At 47.9% G+C, this 14,601-nt stretch overlaps 2 protein-coding genes and 1 non-coding gene across 12 annotated transcripts; 1 reads left to right on the forward strand and 2 right to left on the reverse strand.

The window, feature by feature from the left end:
- Window positions 1–406: 406 nt before the first annotated feature.
- LOC101754222 (molybdate transporter 2) lies at window positions 407–2,404 on the reverse strand. The gene has a single exon (XM_004969249.3). It carries the CDS (start codon window positions 2,318–2,320, stop codon window positions 935–937), a length of 1,386 nt encoding a protein of 461 aa, XP_004969306.1. The 5' UTR covers window positions 2,321–2,404; the 3' UTR covers window positions 407–934.
- Window positions 2,405–3,881: 1,477 nt separating this feature from the next.
- On the forward strand, window positions 3,882–12,329 carry LOC101754616 (pentatricopeptide repeat-containing protein At3g22690-like). 10 transcript variants are annotated; one of them, XM_022827057.1, is made up of 6 exons: window positions 3,882–4,029; window positions 4,173–6,975; window positions 7,044–7,178; window positions 10,967–11,165; window positions 11,438–11,550; window positions 11,642–12,329. In XM_022827057.1, exon 2 carries the CDS (start codon window positions 4,316–4,318, stop codon window positions 6,332–6,334), a length of 2,019 nt encoding a protein of 672 aa, XP_022682792.1. In that variant the 5' UTR covers window positions 3,882–4,029; window positions 4,173–4,315; the 3' UTR covers window positions 6,335–6,975; window positions 7,044–7,178; window positions 10,967–11,165; window positions 11,438–11,550; window positions 11,642–12,329. The 10 variants fall into 10 exon arrangements, 9 of the variants coding, with proteins under 9 accessions (XP_022682792.1, XP_022682791.1, XP_022682793.1 ...); XM_022827056.1 differs by having other exon boundaries at window positions 7,051–7,178; XM_022827058.1 differs by having other exon boundaries at window positions 7,079–7,178.
- A 230-nt stretch (window positions 12,330–12,559) lies between these two features.
- On the reverse strand, window positions 12,560–12,633 carry TRNAI-AAU. Its single transcript has one exon. It is a non-coding gene; the product is annotated as a tRNA-Ile (tRNA).
- Between the last annotated feature and the right edge of the window lie 1,968 nt (window positions 12,634–14,601).

The following is a 14,601-nucleotide window of genomic DNA, read 5'->3' on the forward strand; positions in this document are numbered from 1 at the left end:
CCGAGTTTCTTTTGGAATGAGGTAAAGTGGTGGTGGGAATCCAGCACGGGTTCCAGGATCTAGTCTATCATACGAGATTTGAAGCAGCAGGCTTTAGAATTCGAAGGAATCGGGCAACAGAGGACAGCGAAAACTGGAGAAGAACAGAGGTGACAGGCTTAGGAGGCTCTCTCAAGTCTCAACTCACCCCCATACTCATTAGTCGTTACATAGTGGGCTGGGCCCATTGTGAGCCGGACACACGGACATTGGGCTTCATGGGCCGTTGGCTGACAGATCATCATGTTCCATTCTTCACAATTCAGTTCCACTGCCGCTTCATTCTCTGTCTCTCTTCAGGATGCAAACAGATAGCAGGGCTGCCAGACAGTGTCCCACTCTACGCATGGGATGGCATATAGTGATGTGGAAGAAGACAAAGGCAGATATGTATTGAATTGTCACTTGGGATATGCATATATTTTCCGGTCATAGAAAAATGATGATGCATTCTATGGCTATTGTACATGAGGAAACATTAATAGGCAATGCATCTTGCTGTAAAACTAGTAGCTGTACAATGCTCAAAGTTGCCCACAGTGCATACTTTGCCGCAACAAATATTTGACAAATTGACTCGTGAGCATGAATCTGTTCAAACTTTGTACTCATCCATTCCAAATTGTAAGTCATTCCAAAAATCTTGGAGAATCAAAGTATCTCAAGTTTGACCAAATTTATATGATAATATAATAACATTAATGATGTCATCTAAGTATCATTAGATTCTTCATCAATTATATTTTCATAGTATACCTATTTGATGTCATAAATCTTTATAATTTTCTCTATAATTTTGGTCAAACTTGAGATGCTTTGACTCTCTAAGATTCTTCGAATGACTTTGGGATGGAGGGAGTAAGTTGTAACCTTGATTCCTGATATGTGTTGTTGATCAAGCATCTTCGTCACCGTCTCCTCCAGCTTTGTTCCCGGTTTGCCGCCGGCCAGCGCCCCAACGACCGAGCAGCCCTCGGTAGTCGACGTCTCGGAGGCGCAGCAGCAAGTACAAAACAATTCCCGAGATGAACCCCAGTGCGGCGCTCGAGCCCGTGAGCGACACGCCGGCGCAGATGAGCATGACGAAGGACTCCTCCTTCGTGCCCATGTCGCGCGACGCCATGGCGAGCTCGACCCCAGAGAAGAGCAGCATGACGCCCAGTATCCCGATGGGGAACTGCCCGAGGATCGTCACGAACGAGTTGCCGAACACGAGGCCGAGCGCCAGCTTGCCGATGGCCAGGAACACCACGGACGCTCCGCTCCGGCCGCCGAAACGGTACTGCCCCGCCAGTCCGCCCGCGCCGTGGCAGCACGGCATGGCGCCGAACCAGCAGCCGACGAAGTTCATGAGGCCGACGCTCACCGACACCCTCGCCGGGGAGAGCTCGGCCCGTTCGGGGAACAGGTCCGACGAGAGCTTGCACACGGCGATCACCGAGTTCAGCACGGACAGCGGGAGCTGCGGCACCGCGCCTTCCCAGAACCCGATCTTGAAATCGTCCCAGGTGATCTTGACGATCCGCAGCGGCGCCGGCCCAAAACGAAGGCCCTGCACAATCGACGGGTCACGCACGAAGCAGAGCAGCAGGCCGAGCGCGAACACGATGAGCGCCGCCGGGACGCGGCTGCAGGAGCGGCGGCGGCGGATCGTGCCGTCGCTGGAGACTTCCTCGTCGTCGCCGGAGCCGGTGGCGAGGATGATGAACAGCAGCGCCGCGAGCGCGAGGACCAGGCCGTCGAGGCCGAGGAGCGGGCGCGCCACGGCGGTGGAGGCAGAGGACGAGTGGGAGAAGTCCTGGACGTAGCGTATGTACTTGACGGCGGTGAAGGCGAAGGAGAGCCCCTGCGAGAGCTGGATGCCGCGCACGACGGGGAGCGGGAGGAGGCGGTAGAGGCAGGTCATGAGGCCCGTAGCGCCGAGGAAGAGCAGGACGGCGGCGACCGACAGCCCCGCGGACATGATCTGCGGGATGGTGAGGTGCGCCGAGGAGAGCGCGACAGCGGCGATGGACTTCATGGGCTGCACGGGCATCGGGATGCCGAAGAGCAGGCCCGTGGAGAAGTTGTAGAGCGCGGTGAAGATGAGCGTGGTGCCGAGGTCGAGGTGCGACGCCAGCGACAGCGCGAGCACGATGGGGATGTAGGTGCCCAGGTCGCCCACCGCGCCGCCCAGCTCGGACCAGACGGAGGTCTTGAGATGGACGGAGGAGGGGAGGAACCCGAGGCGGCGTCCGCTGCCCCCGGGGGGGAGGAGCGGGTCGCCGGCGGCGGACGCCATGGGGGTGGGCGAGCGGCAACGACTTTCTCTGGATGTTTTCTGGTGGATTTGGGCTTACCTTGCACGTTTCTGACGGGAGATGTCCCGGTGGCTCCACTGAGCTGATAAATATATGCGCGGGTGCTGTTTCCATCGAGAATTTAACACGAAGATGCGATCTAGATTCTTTTTTTTATACGAGGGTTTAAACTTTAGCATGGTTATATCGGATGTTCGGATGCTAATTAGGAGTATTAAATATAATTTAATTATAAAACTAATTGCACAGATGGAATCTAATTCGCGAGATAAATCTATTAAGACTAATTAATTCATCATTAGCAAATAGTTATTGTAGCACCACATTGTCAAATCATGGACTAATTAGTCTTAATAGATTTGTCTCGCGAATTAGACTCCATATGTACAATTAGTTTTGTAATTAGACTATGTTTAATACTCCTAATTAGTATCAAACATCCAATGTAACAGGTACTAAAGCTTAACAAAAACACCCCCTTTAATATCATGATGGTTATGTGCTTGGCACTACGGAGTAGCATGTTAAATAATTGGAGCTTTCATTCTTTTTTTAGAATGTAGTCCGAATTGGTTCGTGTATGGGATTTCAGTTGAACTCTTGAAGGGTGAAGGATAGATAGTTATACTTAAAAAAGATGAAAGCCAGAATCATTAAGATCATATTAGCTGTTTGTTTTGAAAGTATTTTCATTGCCATTAACACATATCTTAAGCTATTTCCAGTCCTTGGTGTTCGATTTGAAATGTACAATCCTTAATTTTGATGCAGTGTTCAACAGACTAGAAACAATTTTATGAGAACCTTTTCTGAAATGCACGATCCCTATTTTTTATGTCCATTTCCAAATTTGAAATAAGAAATCTTCTTTTGTGTTATTTTAAGTAACTTTTGGGACGGTGCAATATTTTCTGTTGGGAGTGTCTATTTATCTGTCGACAAATTTTTAGAGTAAAATCTGTCGAATTTTATTATGTTGTAATGTTATTTTCTAATGTTGCATTGCATATGACTGAAACATGAAGTACTATACAACATGCAAGAACAATACATTGAAATATAGTAAATAGCATCTGTAACATTAGGATAATCTGCCACATTTCCTCCCCTGAAATCACGAAATATTTTAAAATATTAAAGAATAATATTTGCAATATCAAATGATGAGATTTGAACGTCAGAAAATTCGACAGATTTTCTTCTAAAAATCTGCTTCCGGACCCATGGTGAACAGCTGAAGTTGCGCCCAACTGTATATCCTGTGACATCGATTCTGTTTCGTCCGGAGGGGCGGACCATCTGCCATCGTCGTTGGACAACACTGGCTGCAACGTTGACGTGTCAAGTGGCTTTTCAAGCGACGAGGGGAGAGGGTCATCTGATATTTTCCCATCCGGGCCCATCCTGAGCTTGCGTAGTCGCTCGGACACCCACGTGTTGGGTGACAACGTGACTTGCGTGGTCGCACGATGGACCTTTTAGAAAATGATTGAGACACTAGTGAGGCTGAAACCTTTTTTACAAACTGTCACCCCAAACTCACCTCAGTCCATCCTCTCTTTCCTTGATAGTTTGAGCAGCGGTATCCGTCTTTAGCGTCGAATTCCCTTGCCCCGTATGTAAACGACCGTATGACGGAATTTATTCACCGGATTTATCAATCGGATTCCTCTCTGCAACCTGCATATAGGTAAGTAATTTCTCCAAAAGTTTCTTTTAAAAACCGATCCTCCAAAAGCTTTGATACATTAGCTTTTGTTCCATTTCGTTCTTCACTGGATGCCTATGAATCTATATGATCAAGCAGCTTTTCTTCTATTGTTTCGACTCCAGAGACCGGGACTGCCTGGCTGCCACCTTCACTGCGGTGCGGGCCAGGATTTTGTTGACTGTTTGACATCGCGTCCAAATCCCGACCGCTAACCGCGCGCACCAACCGTTGATCCTCCCGAAAACCCAACACGCCCGATGCGGCCATGCCGCGCTACCTCTACTTCCGCCCCGCCGCAGGCCATGCCCGCCCCCACCGCCACCCCCTCCTCGCCCACCTCGACGCCTGCGCCTCGCGGGCCCACCTCGCGGAGCTCCACGGCCGCCTCATCCGCGCCCACCTCGCCCCGGACCCCGCCGTGGCCGGCCGGCTCGTCGCCCTCCTCGCGTCCCCGGCCCCGGGCCACGACATGCGCTGCGCGCGCAGGGTGTTCGACGGGATGTCCCGGCCGAACGCGCCCGCGTGGAACTCCATGATCAGAGGGTACACCAGCCGCGGCGCGCCTGGGGACGCGCTGGCGACGTTAAGGAACATGGTTCGGAGGGGCGTCGTGCCTGACAGCTACACCATGGCCGCGGCCGTGACCGCGAGTGCTGCTGGTGATGGCTGGAAGTGGGAGTGGCGGGCGACCGGGGACGCGGTCCATGCGATGGTCCGGAAGATTGGGTGCGCGGCGGACCTGTACGTCATGTCAGGCCTGGTTAATCTATACGGCACTTTTAGAAGTGCTGAGGATGCAAGGAAGGTTTTTGAGGAAATGCGGGAGAGGGATGTGGTGTCTTGGACGTCCATGATCTCAGCTTTTGCACAGCGTGGCATGTGGGATGATGCGTTGAGGTTTCTATCTCAGATGCAGGCAGACGGGATTTTTCCTAACAAAGTCACAATTATAAGCTTGTTGTCTGCTTGTGGGCATGGGCAGGCTGTTGACAGAGGCCAGTGGGTGTATGATCAGCTTAGTGAATATGGAATTGAGGCTGATGTGGATATAGGAAATGCACTCATAAGCATGTATATGAAATGCGGGTGCATGTCTGATGCTTTGGAAGCATTTAAGGTCATGCCTTCAAGAAATACTAAATCATGGAACACCCTGATCGATGGGTTTGTGCAAAATCAGAAGCATAAGGAAGCACTGACAATGTTTGAGGAGATGTTATCGAATGACTTTAATCCTGATGCTGTAACACTTGTTAGTGTTTTATCAGCCTGCACTCAGCTTGGTGATCTTCAGCAAGGGAGGAATCTCCACAGTTACATAAAAAGTCGTAGGATTAGTTGTGACACCATCCTTACGAATTCTTTGATTAACATGTATGCCAAATGTGGCGATATGGTAGCAGCAGAAGTGGTTTTCCAGGCTATGAAACAGAGGGATGTTGTTTCATGGACAACTATGGTTTGCGGTTATGTGCAGGGACGGCAATTTACAGCGGCATTCATCTTTTTTGAAGAGATGAAGGCTGCAGGAATTGTAGCAAGTGAAATGGCACTGGTTAGTCTACTTTCTGCTTGTTCACAGCTTGGGGCACTTGATAAAGGAAGGGAGATACACGCTTATATAGAAGAAAAGAACATCAAAAGAGATGTATTCCTAGAAAGTGCCCTGGTGGATATGTATGCAAAATGCGGCTGCATCAACATGGCTGCTGAAATATTTAGCAAAATGCAGTATAAGCAAACCCTCACATGGAATTCTATGATCGGAGGCCTTGCAAGCAATGGACATGGGAAAGAAGCAGTCCAGCTCTTTGACCAAAGGCTAAAGTTTGGAGATCCCAAACCTGATGGTATTACTTTCAAGACAGTCCTTGGTGCCTGTGCTCATGTGGGAATGGTTAGTGAGGGACTCCGTTACTTCCATTCCATGTCGACCTCTGGTATTGCCCCTGATATTGAGCACTATGGTTGCATAGTTGACCTCCTAAGCAGAGCTGGGCTACTAGAAGAAGCATTTGAGTTCATCATGAAGATGCCAATGGAGCCTAATCCTGTAATTTGGGGATCACTTCTTTCAGCTTGTAGATTTCATCAGAAAATAGATTTAGTGAGGAGAGTCGGGCAACACATAATTAAGTTAGCTCCTAATGATGTGGGAACACATGTGCTGATTGCAAACTTACATGCTGAAGGTGGTCAGTGGGATGATGTGCAGCAAATAAGAGAGCAGATGGGAAAGAGGGGCATAGAGAAGTCACCTGGTCATAGCTCCATCCAAGTCTAAATCTTCTTGATGTAGTTTAACGTGATACGTGATCTGCCTATAGTACACGAGGCTGACAGGAGCAATGCCAACGAGTACAGTTTCTGTTTTTACAAGAAATTAGGCATCACATGTCAATTTCCATTAACCTGTGTACATGTGATTAATTATTGTATTATTTTTGGGGTATAAACAGTCAACACTACCTTAACCATTTTGTGTGACGCCTCTTTTAATAGCTAAATACTCACACTTGGCAGTGGTGCAAGCTCAGCTAAATTTGTCTATGGTAGCATTGGATAATGTTCATGCACACAATTGAAGCTGTGACAAGAACAGAAGACATGTAAAATATACTCATTTCATATTTCCATATGAAATTTAGAACTTACCTGCTGTTCAGTTCATAGATTAATCAACATAGTTTTTTTAATGAACTATCTTCTCTATGTTTGAGTTATGCTCATATTATTGAAGAATCATGCTTTGTAGCTAATTCTTTGTACATTGATTTGCTAAGACTGTCCGATTATCTTGTTCCAAATAAATAACAATTTGCATTTTTCAACTATTGCACTGTTCATGCCGTCAACATTCCTACATTCTCCGATCTTACAAGTCCAAGAGGCAAAACTGCAACCAGCCCTTTGCTGCACATTGAAGTAAGATATTTACACTTTTTTTATATCAATTTCCAGTTTGTTGATATTGCCTAAGGAACGCAAGTCAGTATCCAGATTATCCATTTGGGGATTGAATTCTCAGTTTTCATATGGCTGGAAAAGACAGTTCTTCTCTTTTAGAGGGAGAATGAAGACAGGTAACTCTCAGAAGGCTGACATTAAAGGCCAAGCTCCATCAAAAGGTATGCGCAAATTAACCTCACATCTTTTCTGCAAGATATTAACTGTTTAATAGTGAAGAAATTAAAAATAAATGAACCCCACTAAGCATGCATACTGAACAAATGACACATTGAGGTTTTTTTTCTCGAACTACGCAGGAGAGCTGCGTGTCATTTCATTAAGAAGGAAAAGCACGGAGGGACTGGTTAGAGCCGGACCCAAGTACAGGACTCACACCACACACACACACATAACAAAAGCTCACAGGCTTGCCACAGGGAGCTTATCACCAAAACGACCTAGCTAAACACCACAGCCTAAACAGCTCTGGAAAGCGACCAAGCAAGGAGCTCTTGAAGTTTAGAAGCTCCTGTCATCCCCCACAGACTACATTCATCAGCTACAGACCGAAGCAAAACTGGAATGCTAGGCCTTGCTTGATCGAACACACAAGAATTTCTATGTTTCCAGATTTCCCAAGCCACCAAGATGATTAGGGAATTCAACCCCTTACTCAAATTCTTAGGAACAAGTCTAAGAGCTTTCTTCCACCAACTGGAAAATCTGAAATCTGAAGTTGTGGGCACTAGAGCAGACAGATGCAGAGACTGAAAAATTGAGAACCAAATCTGCCTGGAGAAGACACAGCCGACCAGAAGATGCTGCATAGTCTTCTCCTGGTCACAAAAAGGGCAGGCATCCGGGTGGGGCAGGCCTCTTTTAGCTAGGTGATCCGATGTCCAACAATGGTTGTTAAATGCTAGCCAGATAAAGAATTTGCAGCGAAGGGGGGCCCAACTCTTCCAAATCCTCTTCCAAGGCGCGAATTTGATTGTCCCAACAAAGAATGCAGCATAAGCCGACTTGCTAGTGTACACTCCAGATTGGGTCAGTTTCCACCTGTACTGATCAGGTACTTCATGTTGCAGAACCATGCCGTCCACTAGATCCCAAATCTGAAGATACTCAATGAGAACTTGGTCAGTTAGGCCACCTTTGATATCAAGGACCCATCTCCTATTAATGAGAGCTTCTGCTACTGTCCTTCTTCTGACCGATCTTTTGGGGATTTTTTGTATCTGGGGCTAACTCGGCAATAGTTCTACCATTCAGCCACCTGTCCTCCCAGAAAAGGATTGTCTCCCCATTATCTACGAATCTACTGCCATGTTGAACAAAGCTTGAGCATTTCGGGGAACTTGAACATGAAAACCAGCCCAAGGCTGAGTAGGGTCAGTTTTCTGAGCCCACAGCCAACAGATCCTCAGGGCCAAGCCCAAAGTTTCCAGATTATGAATCCCCAATCCACCATACTCAAGTGGTCTCTGGACCCTTTCCCAAGAAACAAGGCAGTTGCCTCCATTAGCCTGTTCTTGTCCTTTCCACAAGAAGCCCCTTCTTTTATCCACAGCCTTGATAACCCATTTAGGGAGGTCCAAGACTATCATCAAATAGATAGGAGAGGCTGTCATCACCACCCGTACCATGACCAAGCGACCAGCCCTATTCATCAGAAAGGCCTTCCACCCTGGTAGGTGATCTGCCACTTTTTATCTATGAAAGGCAACAACACCTCTTTCGTAGGCTTATGGATTGTAAGAGGCAGACCAAGGTAGGTGCAAGAGAACTCCTTGACAGCACAGGCCAACACATCTGCAGTGAGGAGCATCTCAGCATCGGAACAGTGAATGGGAGAGACTGAGCTCTTAGTGAGATTTGTATGCAGACCAGAAGCATGACCAAACAAATCAAGGATGGTTTTGAAGACTCGCAGGTCCATCATAGAAGGCCGCAAGAAAACCACTGCATCATCCGCATAGAAGGAAATCCGATGTCGGGCATGCTGTATAGCGAGCGGTTGCAGCATCTGTTCTCTAGTTGCATATTCCACCAGAGAATTCAGGACATCCATAACCAGGATAAATAGCATGGGGGAGAGAGGGTCACCCTGTCGAAGCCCACGACGATGAACAATTGACCTACTCGGTTCACCATTTACTAGGACTTGGGTAGAAGAGGTGGACAGGATCAGGCAGAGGTGGTCACGCCACCGCTGTCCAAACCCCACGTCGCAGAATCTCCAGAAGGAAGGACCAAGAAACTGAGTCGAAAGCTTTGGAGATGTCCAACTTGAGTAAAATATGAGCCTCTTTTTTCCTGTGCAAGGACTTCACTATTTTCTGGACAAGGAGAAAATTGTCGTGAATGTTTCTTTCCCTAACAAAAGCACTTTGATTTGTGGCGACCAATGAGGGCAGCTGAGGTGCCAGTCGGTTTGCCATCACTTTTGTCAACAATTTGACACTGTGAATCAAGCTTATAGGCCGGAAGTCCTTGACTTGGGTGGCATCCAATTTCTTGGGGAGGAGGGAAATGAAGGAAGTATTGAGTAATCTGAATTTGAACACACGTCCCTGATGAATGGCTGCAAAAGCCTGCAGTAGGTCCCCTTTGATAATGCTCCAACAAGACTTATAAAAACGGCCTGTAAAACCATCCGGCCCCAGGGCCTTATCCAATGGCATATCTTTGATTATTGCCCAGACTTCTTCCTCACTAAAAGGAGCATCCAGGGAAGATAGATCATGCTGTTGGACACCTATTTCAGCAAGATCAATTGTGTAGTCTCGTTCCTCTTCTGTCCCCAGAACATTCTCGAAAAATTCCAGCACTGCCTCCTGTTTTTCCTCCTGTGTTACAGCTAACTGATCACCAACTTGTAATTTTGCAATGAAGTTCTTCTTTCTATATCTTGCTTGTTGATGGAAAAAGGAAGTGTTTGTGTCTCCTTCACGGAGATAGAGGATTCTTGAGCGCAGCCGGGTGATGGTTCGCTCAAAGGAAGCCAAACCGAGGCAATGAAGCTTAAGCTTTTTCCTCAGCCACTCTTCACTTGAAGAGAGCTCCCGAGAGTCCCTTGCAATTTCTAGCCGGTGCAGAATCTCTTTTGCCATTTCTATCTGAAGCTTGATATTTCCAATCTTTCTTTGGCCCCATTTTTGTAAACCCCTACTGAGGCGTTGCAATTTGAGAAAAAGCCGCTCAACTGCACAGTTAGATTGCACCGGAGCATCCCAAACAGCCTGAAAGAAACCTGGCACCTTGGTCCAGAAGCTCTCAAAATGAAAGTGCCGTTTTCCACTCTTTTGGATTTTCAACCCAAGAATGAGAGGGCAGTGGTCAGAAACTGTGGATGCTGCACTTTGCAAAACTGAATCAGGAAAGATACCTTCCCATCCCAAGCAACAAAAAGCCCGATCCAACCTGACAAGTGTGGGAGATGTACGCTCATTCAACCAAGTGTATTTGCGTCCCAAAAGGGGGATTTCTTTGACCTCAACATCATCCAAAAAGCGCCAGAATCTACCCATCATTGCTCTGTCAAGATTGGCATTGTTCTTATCAGCTGCCTGGTAAATCAGATTAAAATCTCCTGCCACTAACCATGGCCCATTGCACATTCCTCGAACATTCCGAAGCTCCTGCAGGAATAGAACTTTCTCCTCATCTTCCTGTGGCCCATGCACGCCAGTAAACCACCAATTTCAGCCTTCTTGCTCTGAAAAAAGAACCAAGACTGAATATGTGTCGACCCGAGTAGCAATTGCTTGACAACTGCTACTCTTCCAAGCAATCAGAACACCAAGAGCCATTTCGAATTTTCCCCAAAACCTTTGGAATTTCCAAACCCATGGACACGACAGAGGACAAGTTTAACATTTGCAACAGCTCCAGAACAATTACACTAAGATATGTACTATTCTTTTTTTGTTATGTCAAAACTGTATCATGTGATTCTGAATGACAGGCCAGACTGCTCATCTACCGTGGTGGATCACAGATTCCACTATTCCAGGCAAACCGATCCTAGAAAAGAGTCCCAATTTCAAATCCACACGGGACACGTCTCAAATCAGCTGGAGTTACCACATGCCTTGGATAATGCACAGGAAGAAAACTACTTCCAACACCTAAGGCTTGCATACTGAATTATAGTTGAAGAACAGGTGCGTAACATTTCCTCAATTTAGTATTTGCATATGGCCTGATGGCCATATGTGGCTTAGAACTTCCCGGTTGTTAAGTACTTAGGCAAGGAACAAGAACAATCAGATCTGTGAGTGTTTTCTAGTTTTTTTTTTTAATTGTGTTTGAGTCATACATAGATTAGTGAAGAATCACGTTGAATCCCTAATCATTAGTAGTTTTGATTTGTTAGTTTCATCTGTTGGAAGTAAATAATAGTTTTCCTTCCTTATTTACTTCTTCCATTCTGCAGGCTGCCCAGAACAAGTTCAATAATTAGGATGCAGCCATTAGAGACAAAGCTACAATTAGCCCTTTGTGTACTTACACACGTGGTGTTCTTCTGCCCTCCAAGCTTCCCCTGCCGTAAGATAGTCTCTGAAATTTCAATTTTGTTATCAGTTTCCAAGTTGCTGATACTTTGGATATCCCTAAGTTTCTAGTAGAATGGAAACAGGTACTCACTTTTCAGCATTCTTTACTGTCATACAACAGGACTCGTAGTAAAGGCTGCTGGAAAGTGAGTAATTGTTTCAGTTTTTCCAGGAACTTGGGAATGCTCAAACATCAGTACATGCCAGAAGACAAATCTAGCATTTGAAAATTCTCTGGAAATTTGTGATCAGAAGTCTTATCTGTTTTAGATGATGAAATGGTCCTAGCTGAAAGACAACCATGTACTTCATGGTGGCCATTCATCTGCCAACTGCCATGGTGGATCTGAGGTGAAGCAGGCCCGGAAAAGTGTCGCAAGTAAACAGGTGGTGCTACTGAATAATGCCTGCACTGCATGCTGCTACCGAATCTCAGTCCATGAGGAACACAGCGTTAGCTGCACAATCAGCCGATGCTACTTCTGTTCTTCACCCCATGTAGCAGTCTGCCTCAACCCATTGGTGTTGTGGATAGTCACAGTAAGTTATATGTATCCTTTACTTGTGATGTGAAGAAGTTGCTCAACGAGGTTAGGAGCAAGGTACGATCGCTAGCAAACGAGTTCTTGGCTTCTAGTTCTACTGTTCTACATGACTATGCTGTTAGTACCCTGATTGCTGTTATGATGCCGCACAGCTCAATTCGTTGAATGCTCATGTCACTATGTCAGAGGCCCAGGCGCGTGCCTGTTGCGTCAATTTTATCGAGAATACTGTGGCATCTTTCCAATCTGGGCAGCGATTGTGCAAGTCAATTATCGTAATGAGAATGACCAGTTTTCCCCGGACCACATGAATGTCCCCAGCATGATGTGCGTCAGGCTTAACGCACTATAGTCAGCAATCTATGTTTTCTTCGTAAATTTGAGTAGCAAAAGTTGGGTTGAACCATTAGGAAACAAGGAAACAAGCAGTGATAACTTTGAACGGGAAAAAAATTATGGCCCATGCAGGTCTCGAACCTGCGACCTTCGCGTTATTAGCACGACGCTCTAACCAACTGAGCTAATAGGCCGTTTTGATACCTCGGAACAACAATAAATATAAGTACATTTTTATAATTGTATGCACGTAGAATCAGAAACTATCAACGCTGCACACCCGCTTGAGACTTGAGAGTGCTGGATCCAACGAATGCGAGGTCCACCGTAGCTCAGTCCTGGTCTCCTGGACCGTCTCTTGTTTGCTGCTTCGTGATCGCCCAGCCGTGTAGGGCCATGCCCAAATTATTTCCAAACCCGTCGATGCTAAATTTATCCATCCGACGCTCTCGCCGGCTCTTCTTGGCAACCCACTCCCTTCACGCCACGGTTAAACGCCCGGGCGGCGGATACTAATCCGGAGAGCTGGAGACTTGGAGAGGCAACAAAGCAATCGCGCATGTGCCGCAGATGCCCAAATGCGCGCTACACGGACGCGATCGATCGATCCGGACCGCCCGGCCGGCGGATCGCCTGCCCGTGCCGTGGTCCGTCCCCCCTGCTCTTGTACATGGTCTGGTGTGTGAGGGTTTGTGTACTTGTGTCGAGTCGATCACCGAGTATCTCGGGTCTCTAGTTAAACGAGCAATTTGTCATGGACATGCTTCGGGATTTCAGGCCCCGGTCGCGGTCGGTACCCCCAATTCCCCAAATCAGAGAAACCATGCATGCCATCAACTACGCGAAACATACTAATCTTGCGTGTGATTTTACAAGGGAATATCTATATATCACACGGGTGAAATTGAGACTCTCCTCGCTCGTTTTTTTGAACCATCAGATCATCATCCAACAACTCACCTTCATCTTCCACCTCCCGCCGGCTGTGCTTCTTCGCTGCTCGTCGTCCCCTCGTGCCTCTACCCGTCTAGCACGGGCGGGCAAAGGTCCTGCCAGAGCTTCGCGCGCTGCTGGAGTGCGCGGCCGCCTTCTTGCCCCTCTCGTCACCGCTTCCTGTCGTCGTCGTCGTCCCCCCCCCCCCCTCCTGCCCTAGCACCGCCCAACCGCCTCCCACCACCGTCCTCGCCGGTGGCGCCCCCGCCGCCGTGCCTCACCGCCCCACGCCCGCCACCTCCGCCGGGCCGGCCTACTGTCGCTGGCTTTCCCTCTAGGGTTGCCGATAAGCACCCACCCCGGAAACCTCGAACCCCTAATCCTGGAAACCCCGAACCTCTAACCCTGGAAACCCCGAACCCTGACGCCCCTAATCTCGTCAGAATTTGGTCGGAGTCGGAGAAGGAAGGGGAAATAAAGTGCATATTGGAGAAGAAAAAATTGGATGAGGAAGAGCTCTGTTTCACCCGGATAAGCCACAGCCCTTCCTTTTTAGAATCGCCGCTAGGCACGGCTGGCAAGAGGGGTTTGACGCCACTTACGCGCACCGTGTGCGATTTGCGACCCGTGCCGGGGAGAAGCCGTGCGCGTGTGCGGCCTCGACCATGTGCGCAGCGCCACCACTTCTCCTGCTTGGCTTGGCTGTCCTATTGAAACAAGCCGGCCGGCCGGATACCTCCCGCCTGCGCGCAGCCTCCCAAACGAGAGACACCGGAGGTGGTGCCGGTGCGCCTCTCCACGGATCCCCGATTTGTTTAACCAGCGTAGTGGTTGCGGTCGCAAGGCTACAAGCGCTACTGTACATCCCGGAGCTTTTCGCGGAGCTGCCAGTGTGTTCCGCATTGAGAAGAAAACCAGCTGCTGACCTCTAGTTTATTTGTACTCGTAACAGAGCAACAACGGTCATCGTCGAGGGAGCGGTTTGGCGTGTAGCGTGTCCACCCATCTTGTGCTTGTGCGGATCAAGGCCTGAACAAGAAAGAGTACTCTAAGGCGGAATCGATGGCGGTGATTTGGCAGGGACAGTTTGCATTGTTCAGATGGCTACTACTGGTTTTAAAATTCAATCTGACAAAAGGGCGTGGCAGAGGGTGAGAGCGCCTGAAGTTGTGCAACGAATTTAGTAAAGAGTGATGCACTCACTAGTCACTATATACTGCAAATGCATA

This window comes from Setaria italica, chromosome V (assembly GCF_000263155.2).
Source record: "Setaria italica strain Yugu1 chromosome V, Setaria_italica_v2.0, whole genome shotgun sequence".
NCBI lineage: Eukaryota > Viridiplantae > Streptophyta > Magnoliopsida > Poales > Poaceae > Setaria > Setaria italica.